This window comes from Loxodonta africana, chromosome 24, assembly GCF_030014295.1.
Source record: "Loxodonta africana isolate mLoxAfr1 chromosome 24, mLoxAfr1.hap2, whole genome shotgun sequence".
NCBI classification, from domain to species: Eukaryota; Metazoa; Chordata; class Mammalia; order Proboscidea; family Elephantidae; genus Loxodonta; species Loxodonta africana.
This window is the reverse complement of record NC_087365.1, coordinates 26,629,040-26,641,838: the sequence shown is the minus strand read 5'-3', so window position 1 is coordinate 26,641,838 and position 12,799 is coordinate 26,629,040. Positions and strand designations below refer to the sequence as shown.

Below are 12,799 nucleotides of genomic sequence, written 5' to 3'. Positions count from 1 at the left end.
TTTTAATTTGAGGGAAATCCAAGTCTTTTAAATTTAGTATAATCCCTTCTCTACACAGCATATTACACACACACCCATTGCCATCAATTCAATTCTGACTCATATATATTAGACCAATGAAGATGAACATTGGAACGTTTAATAGCTTGGAACTTAGCTACCTGGCTTTGTTACTAGTCTTAGGTTGCCTTCCTTTAAAAATAAGATGAAACAAAGTTGTATGTATCAAGGCTTCTAAGGCTATTTGGATTTTTTTATTCCTGGAGATGAGCCCTGGTGGTGCAGTGGTTAAGAGCTTGGCTGCTAACCAAAAAGTCAGTGGTCCAAATCTACCAGCCGCTTCTTGGAAACCCTCTGGGGCAGCTCTACTCTGTCCTGTAGGGTCGCTATGAGTTGCAGTGAACTTGATGGCAGCAGCTTTGATTTTCTTTTTTTTTGGTTAGCGACAAGGAGCCTGCAGCATTTGTTTTAAGCTGTTTTTCCCTTTCCAGATAAGAACACATGGAGTATATTACACACCCAGGGTGCCCTTGTGCAAGGGGGCTACGGCCACAGCAGTGTTTACGACAACAGGACCAAGGCCCTGTACGTCCATGGAGGCTACAAGGCTTTCAGCGCCAATAAATACCGGCTTGCAGATGATCTCTACAGATATGACGTGGACACCCAGATGTGGTGGGTGAACCTTTTTTTTGAGCTTTCACTTTAAAATGTGAGTTCTGTAGAGGCAATTTTTGGGAAAATACTGTACTGTATTTTTGTTTTCAAGCCTGGCAGGTAATTCAGTTCAGCTAATATTTATTTTATTGCATTATTCTATAATTCTGTAGTAGTGTTTTTTGACTGGCTCTCAATTTTCATATACTTACTTAGTACCACTGTAAAAGTTAAGCTCTTCAGCATTGTAAGGAGTAAGTTATTCTGTTTAGCTGAGTTGGTGTAGATGTTTATAATTAAGCAAAATACATCTATTTTGTTGCCTTTTTATTGATGACCAAGTTATCATCATTGGGGTCAGTAACCAGCATCATTCCATCAAATCACCAACAGAGGCAGTGTGTCAGTACCTCATAGTTTGAGGTCTCCTCTGAAATACGTATTAGCCTACAAATATAAAAATATGCTAACTTAAACATATAAAAGGCAAATTTGAATTGTAAAATAATGATTTCTTCTTTTCATATTTTCTCACATATTAGAGGCTATGCTCTAGATACCATTTTATATTCTGTCTCTCATTAAAAACAATCATTACTTAGTGGCTATTAAATAACCTATCATATGGGTGTACTGTGTCCCATGGTTGGTTTCTAGCTTTTGTCTTGTTAATAAAACATTGTGCGTAAGCTTCTGACTGCACATCACTTGATTTCTACCCAGAATTTGAAGTTATGCTATCATATTTTAAGGTTGTTGATGTATTTTATCAAAATTCTCATAGGTCTTTAAGATTTTGTGTGTTTATTTATTTATTGCCAAGAAGTTATTTACATATAGGGAAAAGTCTGCAAGTATTTGAACATATGGGTCTGAAGTTAATAAAATGGTTATGTTTGCATTAGCAGATGGATAACAAATATTCTAAAAAACTAACTTTGTATTTATTATTTTTAAATAAACTCAAAAGGACCATTCTTAAGGACAGCCGATTTTTCCGTTACTTGCACACAGCTGTGATAGTGAGTGGAACCATGCTGGTGTTTGGAGGAAACACACATAATGACACATCCATGAGCCACGGCGCCAAATGTTTCTCTTCAGATTTTATGGCTTACGACATTGGTAAGTTTCCCAAAGCCATTTTGGCTTCAAGAATCTTTTTTTAAAAGCTACCTGAAAGTATCACCAGTTCGGATCGGTCAGGCCATTTGAAAGAGGGTCCGAATGATATTTTTTATACTTGAGTGTTGTGGTACGTCTGTTTAAAAGCATTGCTTAAGTTAATTCTCTTTGAAGCCACTCCCTTTAATTGCTTGAATAATAATTTTTGAGACTGAGTTGGGGTAACTGGACTTCCCTTTGTTACAAAAGCCTTCCATACAAGTGTTCTGTAGTTTTGACTGCAAACATTGTGCTCTCCAAAATGATGGTTATTTCATTCCCTAGAAAACTGGTTTCACACATATTCTTGACATACTGTGGCATGAAATTTAAAAAATTTTTGTTGTGGTAATTTACTTTACCAGAAGAGGGCAGTATTTGTTCATAGAAAACAAGTACTTGCCGTTCACTTGGATAAATATCATAAGATGTTCATTTTTAACAGACATTTATATGCCAGCCAGCCACTAAGCTTGTACATTTAGGGGTGATAAGATGAATAAATTGGAAACCCTGGTGGCATAGTGGTTAAATGCTACGGCTGGTAACCAAAAAGCCGGCAGTTTGAATCCACCAGGCACTCCCTGGAAACTCTACAGGGCGGTTCTGCTCTGTCCTATAGGGTCGCAATGAGTCGGAGTCAACTTGATGGCAGTGGGTTTGGTGGGTTTTAAAATGAATAAATTACAGCCCTGGGCCTCATTGTTGGGAAGGCAAAGAAATGAGCAAACATAACTGCAGCTCAGGGTGTATTTGCTCTGAGAGGAATATATGGGAGCACCTGTGAGTACCACTTAACTCATGTTGGGGAAAGGGTAATGGTCAGGGAAGACCTTCTTGAGGAGGGACCATCCAAACTGGGTTCTGAGGAACAATGAGAAGCCAGTCGGGTGAAGTTAGGTAGGACTTCTCTGGCAGAGGAAGCCCACATACAGAGGTTAAGGTGGAGGGAGATAATGGGCACATAACAGGGACCCATAAGTAGTTAACTCTGGCTATGTAATAACAGCATATCAGGGAGGAATGGCCTGAAGTGAAACTGGAGGAGCAAGCAGCTATCAGACCATTCAGATCTTGAGGACCTGGTATGTCACACTGAGGAGTGTGGGCTTTGTGAAGACTTTTGAAGACTCTTATAGAGGCAGTAACAGAATCATATTTGTGTCTTAGGAACATCTCCTTAGTGGCATTGTGGTGAGTGATTGGGAAGGGATAAGACCTGATAAGGTGATGAGGATTTGAACCAAGGCTGTGGAAGGGACAGTGAGGACAAAGAGATAAACAGCTTTGAGAATACCAGGAACTTGAGGGTTGTTTGGTATATGTTTTGAATGAAATGAAAGCATCCTTACTCCTAGGTACCTTGTGTGGGCCATGGTAGTTGGTGTCTTTTACCAAGGCTGGAAATAGAAGTGGAGGGACAGGATAAGGTGACAAGTATACATAGTGAATGTTGACTGTTCTACTCAAAAAATTTGTGAGAATAAAAAGGGGTAATTGAGTCCCTCAGTGGGAGGTAGATCTAGGGGAGGTTTTAAAAAAGAGAGAGGGGATAACCTTGAGCATGTTTACATGCAATAGTGAAAGTCAGCAGAAAGACTATTAGAGGCTCAAAGGAGAAGGGGTATAAACTGTTGAATCAGGGAGGGGACCAATGGGTGGGAGGAGAGGAAGGGACACTGTGGCTTTAGGGAAGGACAAGGTGGGTGGACAGGAAGCTAGGGCAGTTGATGCCCCATGGCCTCTGTTCTCATTTTGAGGAAGACCAGAGTTTAGGCTGGGGTGAAGGAAGTGAAAGCTGTTGTTGTCAAGGGAATAAAGGTCTTAATGGAGTGGAAGAAACTTTGCATAAGCAAGTGCAAAAATGTCTGAGTGTCTCAGAGAGTGTAAGATCGGAGTGGTACAGCAGCAGCAGATGCTACCAAGGTCTGGAAGAGAAGTTGCTGGTATGGGTCAGACAGAGGACAAATAGTAGATCCTAGGATAGAGTGCAATGGTTAAGCACTTAGCTGCTAACTGAAAGGTCAGTGATTGAACCCACCAGCCAGTCCTCAGGAGAAAAGACCTGGTGATCTGTTCCGGTAAAGATTACAGCCTAGAAACTCTATGGGGCAGTTCTGCTTTGTCCTATAGGGCAACTGTGAGCTGGAATCGAGTCAATAACAAGAAAGAACAACAACAGGTGACCTAGGGAAGAACTTTAAAATTTTTAAAGTTTGCATTTTTAGAATTTTAATTTTTCTCCTGTATTTTCTATTTTAGCTAAGTTTGGGCAAAGCAATGTAAAGAAGAATGGAAAAATAATTATGGAACCCACATGTTTCATGCACCTAAGCCTTGTAAAATGTAAAATTTGCTTAAGTTAAAAAAACGTTCTAGTTGGTAAAATTGCTAGATACCAGGGTGGGTGATGTAGAAATCAGGGAGGTTGGATGCATTTACCAGTTGGAATGAATTGCCATGTAGTCCTACCTTTCTCCTATTCCCTGTTGCTCAGCTGTGGCAGCATTTTGCCCCAGAAATAATGGTATGGCTAAAAAAATTGAGAGACCCACTTTATGAGGTTATTTTTGTTACAGTATTTTTCCAAAAGAAAACCAGTAATTCCTATTGATTATGAATGACAGTCCCTTCTGAAGTGCACTTTTCTTGCTTCTAGCTTGTGACCGCTGGTCAGTGCTTCCCAGACCTGATCTCCACCATGATGTCAACAGATTCGGCCATTCAGCAGTCTTACACAACGGGTAACTGGAGAAGTGCTTACTCCTTTTCTCTTGTTTTAAAATGAAAATGAAGTAAAATATGAAGAAATGGAATTTGACTTAGATGTTATTCACAGGATTCCCTTATCCTCTTAGCTTTTCACAGAATTATATAGCTGGGAATTTCCTGATTTATACTTAAAGTATTTGATGCATATTTGAATTACTTCCAATGCCATGTTTATTGATCTGGCTTTGTTAGCATGCTCCCCAATATGTTTGGTGTTGTCTGAGTGCATGGGACAAGAGGGATACGCACATGGGTTACCGTCTTATGCCCTCTGCTATTGTTTGTGGTCCTTAGGCTGCCTAAACAGCAAGGAGAGATTTAAAAGAAAGGAGAGCTGGGTCCTGGGGACCATAGTCTTGGGGAAAATCTAGGTCAATTGGCATAACATAATTTATAAATAAAATGTTCTACATCCTTCTTTGGTGAGTGGCATCTGGGATCTTAAAAGCTTGTGAGTAGCCATCTATCTATTGTTCCCATCCCACCCAGAGCAAAGGAGAATGAAGAAAACCAAAGACACAAGGAAAATACTAGCCCAAAGGACTAAAGGACCACATGAACCAGAGACTCCACCAGCCTGAGACAGAAGAGCTAGATGGCGTCCGGGTACCACCGGTGACTACCCTGACAGGGAGCACAACAGAGTCCCAGACAGAGCAAGAGAAAAATGTAGAACAGAATTCAAGTTCATATAAAAAGACCAGACTTAATGGTCTAATAGGGTTAGAGGAACCCCCAAAACCATGGCCCCCAGACCCTCTGCTAACCCAGAACTGAAACCATTCCCAAAGCCCACTTTCCAGACAAAGATTAGACAGACCTATAATAATGTGCTTCTTGGTTCAATCAAATATACGAGATCAAATGGGCATCTTCTGTGCAAAGACAGGATGAGAAAGCAAGAAGGGACAGGAACTGGACGAATGGATATAGGGAACCCAAGGTGGAAAGGGGGAGCATGATGTCATATTTTGGGGATTGCAACCAGTGTCACAATGTGTATAAACTTTTGAATGAGAAGTTAACTTGAGCTGTAAATTTTCACCTAAAGCACGATAAAAACAAAAAGAAAGGCAAGAGAAAAAATGGGACTTTATAAATCCTAAAAGTATTTAAATGCTACGATGTTGTATTATGTTAGGATTGCTTTGGTTTCCAAAATTTGTTTTAATGATAAAGGATAGATGAAGATAATTCCGCTTGGATTAGGAAAGGTAAGAAAGGGACCTATCTTGGAGATGTCATGAATTGAGAGAATTTAGAGACTTATATATTGGGAAAAGGTGGCATTTTTTATAAAGTAATTGCTTAGCTAAAATTTAGCAATATATATGGTTTTATTGTTAGAACATTTGATAGGTAATTTGATAGGTATAGACTAAAAATGAAGGATTTTTTTATTAACATGTTTATTTGAAATCTTACTTTAAATTGTAACCTGATAACTTCCTCAGTAAGGAGGATCCTTGTACATTTTCTAACAAGTGCCTCTTGATGTTTTCATCTGAGAAACAGTGGAACCATTCTGTCATCACCTTGCTGTGGGTACAAGACCTCAGCTCCCTTCATCTTTGTTTCCCTGGTGTTCTCCTAGCACAGGGTTTGGTACATAAAAGGCATTTGTTAAATGGCAACTTCATTACAGTGTTGACAACTAGCAAATAATTGAATGTTTTTTTTAAGACATTCTTAGATTTTACACAAACTCAGAGAAGTTGACAATTTACTATGAGATGTAGTTTAACCATGAATCAAAATTGGGAATGGCTTTCCCTGAATTACAGTGTTTTTATTTTTGTGTATTTCCAGTGGTGTGATTGAGCCTTGATATGTGAGTGTATGTATGGGGTAGGGTTAGTATAGGGATGGATGATGAGGGGGAGGCCGTGTGGTAAAAGAACCATGATTTCAGTTTAATTTTATGAAATAGCTGATTAAAAGGGAAACTTTGAGTCACATCATTGCTTCATATTTTGAGTGGTGGTTCTCTTATTCAGCAGCATTGGGTCAGTTTTGCCTTACTTAGTGGTTGTCATTGTGATTTTTGAGGGATGGAGGAAGAAGAGAGAGTTGTGAGGCGTTGAGGCTGCTCTAGATGGAGCTGTTTCTTTCAGTTGACTGCTCTAAGCCTACTTGAAGGATTTTCCCTGCCCTTGCATAGCCAGTATATGTCTGGATGGATTCAGAATTACTGAGGACACCAATTGTATGACACTTATTAGGTTTAAATAACTAGTTGAATTCAGACTGCTTAGTGTGATAGTTTGTTTTAATCCATTCTGACAATCTCTGCCTTTTGACTGGAGTCTTTAATCCATTGACACTCCTGAGGTCCACCCTTCAGCAAAAGATTAGACAGGCCCATAAAACAGCAGGAGACTAAATGCGCACATCAGCCCAGGGTCAAGGAGAGAAGGCAGGAGGTGACGGGAAAGCTGGTAATGGGGAACCCAAGGTCAAGAAGGGGAAAGTGTTGACATGTCGTGGGGTTGGCAACCAACGTCACAAAACAATCTGTGTATTAATTGTTTAATGAGAAGCTAATTTGGTCTGTAATCCTTCATCTAAAGTACAAGAAAAAACAATTTGTCCTTTTTTGTCTGACTTCTTCCCCTAGCGTAGTGTATCTTCTGAGCATTTTCTGCAGCCTGTGCAAACACACAACCTTCAGGGTCACCAGAGATTTATGAAATCTTATCAAGGCACACTATGATCACCATCTCTCTGAAGGAGAATTGAGCTTGGGTTAAGAGCCTTAACACCTTGACACCAGACCCAAGGTGAACTTTTCATTTCTGGCATCAGCCAACAAGGTCTCCCACTGAAGGCAACTAAAAGTATACAGCAAGAACTTCACAAGACACTGTAGAAATACTGGGCTAAAACCAGGGGATTATTAGAGCTCAAGGTGATGAATGAGCTGCTTTGGCCTGCAGGAGTTTTCTCATCCAATTGAAGCAGCTAAAGGGAGGAGTCAAGCTTTTGGCTGACTCCTGGGGCTGTATGGTTAGAGAGCGGAGATTTTTTAGTAGGTGCTAAGTAGGTGTTTCTGAATGAATTAGTAAATGGATAAGATGTTTGGATTTTGTTCTTTTTGGAGACAGATACTATAAATGGTCATATAAAGATTCTTTTTAACCTTTAGATTAAAAATAAAATTAAACGCATTATTACATATTAATATACAAGAGGTTGTAGGCCATTTATAGTGTTAGGGCCAAAAAGTCCCTGAGTGTGGTGCAAATGGTTAAGGGCTCAACTACTAACTGAAAGTTTGGCAGTTTGAACTCAGCCAGAGGCACCTCTGTAACAGGCCTGGTGATCTGCCTCCAAATGGCCACAGCCTTGAAAACTCCATGGACCATAGTTCTTCTCTGCAACACGTTGGGTCACCATGAGCTGGAATCAACTCCACAGCAAGTAGTCTGATTTGGTTTTGAAATAGAAAAGAGATTTGAAATAGAAAAAAGATCACATAGCGTGCTATTTTTTCCCCAGACTCTTTTAAAAACACAATCATGATATAGTTATCACACAAAATGTGAACACTGTACAATGAATGTTATTAAGGAGTTATTAATTTTTAAATATTAATAATTCCTTAATTACACTTATTGTACAGTGTTCACATTTTCCAACTATCTTATAACTAAAAGAAAAATTAGCTTGTTTAAATCAAGATCCTAGTAAGATATTGCAGCTGGTTGAAATGTCTTTTAAGTTTCTCTATGGGCTCCCTATCCATCATTTTTCCCCCTTATTTGTTAAAGAAACTGGATTGTTTGTCCTATAAAATTTCCTATAGTCTAGATTTTGATAATTGTATCCCCATGCCGTCAAATAACATATTGGTCTCTCTCCTGAACTTCCTGCAAAAAAAGCAAATTGAGTAGTTAAATCTAGAGTTTTATTAGATTCACTTCAATATTTTGGCAAGATCACTTCCTAGGGTTGATTTTGTTTTCCCCTTTATTTACCAATTTTCAAAGTAATGAGCATTCTCCAAAGGTGACCTATATAAGACCTCTCCTCTTTTTTTTTTTTTTTTGTCTGAAGGTATCAAGAATGCATGGGTTTAAAAATATTTAAAGTATCTCAACTTCCTGTGGTTTTTCTTCTTACTAAATTTCAAACATTTCCCGTCTTTGGCTAGTGAGAGCCTTCGTGTTAGCTCGTGTCTTTTTTATACCAGCTTAGTCTTCCTTTCTTTGTGGTATGATAAGATCTTTCAGTCTTCTGCTATACATTTCTTGACTCAAACATGAATTTAGCTTTTAGTTTTTTTGGGGGGAGGGGTTTAGATACCACAATCTAAGCACTAGTTGTGTTGACTGTTACTGGGTTGTTTGTTACTGGGTTGTTTGTTGCCTCTAGTCTTTTAAGAAGACAGAGGTAAAGAGAAACTTTGTTAATGTTCTTGTTTTTAAGAAGAAAATGAATTTTGTTTATGTCTTTATACCTTTTTCTAAATTGCTTTTTTCCCCACATAACAATATATCCTGCAGATCACTCCATAGCAGTATGTAGAAACATTCCTCATTCTTTTTTTCATCTGCCTGATACTTCATTGTGTGGTTGTACAATATTCATCAAATTCCCCATTGATGGACATTTTGTTATTATGAATGCTGCAACGAATGGCCTTATGTGTACTACTTTTTGCATTTTTGCTATTGTATCTTTGTGATAGACTTCTAAAAATGTAATTTCAGGTTCAAAACATAAATGAATAGTTTTGTTTGATATTACCTAATTCCTCTCCATAGGTTTGTGCCATTGTAGCTGGCCAGCAGCAGTGTGTGAGAGTGCCTGTTTCCTTATAGACTCCCACCAATCCATATATTGTCAAAGTTTTGATTTTTGCTAGTTAAGTGAAAAATGATACCTCATTGTGGTTTTAATTTGCATTTTTCTTATGAGTGAAGTTGAACATCTTTTCATATGCTTAAGAGTCATTTACGTTTTTTCCTGAAGCCCTCTGTATATTAGGGATACACTAACCCTTTTCCGGAAACCCTGGTGGCATAGTGGTTAAGTGCTATGGCTGCTAACCAAGAGGTCGGCAGTTAAAATCCGCCAGGCGCTCTTTGGAAACTCTATGGGGCAGTTCAGTTCTGTCCTGTAGGGTCTCTATGAGTCAGAATCGACCCGAAGGCAATGGGTTTGGTTTGGTTTGGTTTTAACCCTTTTCCTTCTTTCTTTTTTTTATTTTAAATAGTATTTGTGTTTTCATTTAGAGTTTACACAGCAAATTAGGTTCCCATTTGACAATTTCTACAGTAATTATTCAGTGACATTGATTACATTTTTCACAGTGTGTCACCATTCTTATTAATTACTTTCTGCTTGTTCCATTTCCAGTGTTCTAGTTTCCCTGCCCCCTTACCGTCTCTTCTTTGTTTTAGGGTAATTGCTGACCATTTAGTCTCATATAGATGATTTTTTAAGGGAGCACAGTACTCACGGGTGATATTCTTTATTTTATGAACCACTCTGTTATTTACTTAAAAGGTTACCTCAGGGAATAGCTTCGGTTTAAGGTTTAAAGAGTATCTCAGGGCGATAGTCTCAGGGATTCCTCCAATCTTCACCAGTCCAGTAAATCTACACTTTTTAAAGAATTTGAGTTCTGTTCCACATTTTTCTCCTGTGCTATCAGGATTCATCTAACAAGTGTCTACCATCTGTAGAGTAATTCCACCTCTTCCTGATCCCCATCCCTGGTACCCACCAGTGAATATTGGTCTCTGTATATGTACCTGTGCTTGTCTTCTTATAAAAGTGAGATTATACAGTATTGTTCTTTTGTGATTGAATTATTTCACTCAGCGTAATGACCTCCAGATTCATCCATGTGTGTTTCCAGAGCTCATCATTATTCTTTATGGCTGTGTAGTTTTCCTTTGTATGTATGTACGTTTGGTTTACCCATTCATCTGTGGACGGACACTTAGGTTGTTTCCATCTTTTTGCTATTGTGACTAGTGCTGCAGTGAACATAGGAGTGCATATGTGTCTTTTATTAGATCTCAGGGGTATATACCTAGGAGTGGGATTGCTGAATCATAAGGTATTTCTGATTTTTTGAGGAAGCACCATACCATTTTCCATAGTAGTTTGTACCATTTTTACAATCCCATCAGCAGCAGATGAGGGTTCTGATCTCCCCATATTCTTGCGGCATTTGTTGTTTTCTGGAATTTGTTGGTTTTATGTCAGTGCCATTTTAGCAGAGGTGAAATGGTATCTCACTGTAGTTTTAATTTGTAGCTCTCTTGTGGTTAATGATCACAAACTTTTTTTTTTTCATGCGTTTGCTGGCTGCTTAATGTCCTCTTTGCTGAAGTGTCTGTTCATGTCCCTCGTCCATTTTTTAATTGAGTTGTTTGCCTTTTTGTTGTTGTTAAAGTTTTCTATGTATTTTAGAGTTAGGCCCTTATCAGATATGTCGTTCCTGAAGATTTTTTTCCCCAGTCTGTATGTTGTCCTTCTACTCTTTTGATGAACGTAAGTATTTAATTTTTATGAGGTCCCAGTTACCTCATTTGTCTTCTGCTGTTCGTGGACTTATAGATGGCGTTTGATAATCTTTTTTTTTTTCATTGGGTCCTGTAGTTTTGTCCCTTTGATATCTTCCAGGAACTTTATAGTTTTAGCTTTAACATTTAGGTCTTTGATCCGTTTTGAGTTAGTTTTTGTGTATGGGGTGAGATATGGATCCTGTTTCATTTATCTGCAAATGGATATCCAGTTTTGCCAGCACCATTTGTTTCTTCCCCATTGAATGGAGTTTTAACCCTTGTCAAAGATCAGTTGTCCATAGATGGATGGATTTATTTCTGGGTTCTCAGCCTCTTCCACTGATCTATGTGTCTATCATTGAACCAGTACCAGGCCATTTTGATTACTGTGGCTATATAGTATTTTTTGAGATCAGGAGATATGAGGCCTCCTACTTTATTCTTCTTCACTATTCCTTTGGCTGTGCGAGACCTCTTCCTTTCCATATAAAGTTGGTCATTAGTTTTTCCATTTCAGTAAAAAATGTTGTTGGAATTTGGATCAGTATTGCATTGTATCTATAGATTGCTTTGGATAGTATGGACATTTTCACAGTGTTAAGCTTTGTAATCCATGATCATGGAATGTTCTTCATTTATGTAGGTATCTATTAGTCTCTTGAAGTAACATTTCATAGTTTTAATTGTGTAGGTCTTTTGTGTCCCTGGTTAAGTTTACTCCTAGATATTTTATCATTCTGGGGATTGTTATAAATGGTATTGTTTTCTTGTTTTCCTTTTGGGATTTCTCCTTTTTAGTGTAGAGGATCCCCACTGATTTTTGTGTGTCGATCTTGTACTGTGCCACTTTTCTGAATTCTTTTAGATCTAGTAGTTTTCTTGTGGAGTCTCTGGGGTTTTCTATGTATAGGTGTCTTGGATTGAATTATGTTTTTTTTAAAAATGTATTAACTTGGTTAGGCCATGATTCCCAGTGTTCTGTAGTTGTCTTCCATTTTGTGGTTGTAATTTTATGTTAAAGAGGATTAGGGTGAGATTGTAACACCACCCTTATCCAAGTCACCTCCCTAATCCAAGGTAAAGGGTGTTTTCCTGGGGTGTGGCCTGCACCACCTTTTCTCTCTCAAGAGATAAAAGGAAAGGGAAGCAAGCAGAGAGTTGGGGACCGCATACCACCAAAAAAGCAGCACTAGGAGCAGAGCACATCCTTTCGACACAGGGTCTGTGCACCTGAGAAGCTCCTTGACCCGGGGAAGATTGAGGACAAGGACCTTCCTCCAGAGCCAACAGAGAGAGAAAGCCTTCCCCCGGAGCTGACACCCTGAATTTGAACTTATAACCTACTAGACTGTGAGAAAACAAATTTCGCTTTGTTAAAGCCATCCACTTGTGGTATTTCTGTTACAGCAGCACTAGGTAACTAAAACACCCTCTGAGAACTGCTTTTGCTGCGTCCAGAGATTTTGGTATGTTGTGTTTTCTTTCTTGTTTGATTTTAAGTATGTTCGAATTTCATTTTTGATTTATTTTATGACCCAGTAGTTTGTAGTAGTATGTTATTTAGTTTCCATGTATTTATTTTATGTTCCTTATTCTTGCTGTTATTGATTTCTAGTTTCATACTGTTATGGTCAGATAAGGTGTTTTGTATTATTCACTCTTTTTAGTTTTATTGAGGTTTGCTT

General features: G+C 38.5%; 1 protein-coding gene across 5 annotated transcripts in view; it reads left to right on the top strand.

The window, feature by feature from the left end:
* The window catches only part of ATRN (attractin), a 215,102-nt gene that overhangs the window by 93,271 nt on the left and 109,032 nt on the right, over positions 1-12,799 (top strand). For all 5 annotated transcript variants that reach the window (XM_003411610.4, XM_064275832.1, XM_023550062.2 and 2 more), the window contains exons 9-11: positions 492-675; positions 1,628-1,782; positions 4,481-4,565. In XM_003411610.4, the coding sequence (XP_003411658.1) occupies positions 492-675; positions 1,628-1,782; positions 4,481-4,565 (424 nt within the window). The remainder of the gene's footprint in view (positions 1-491; positions 676-1,627; positions 1,783-4,480; positions 4,566-12,799) is intronic.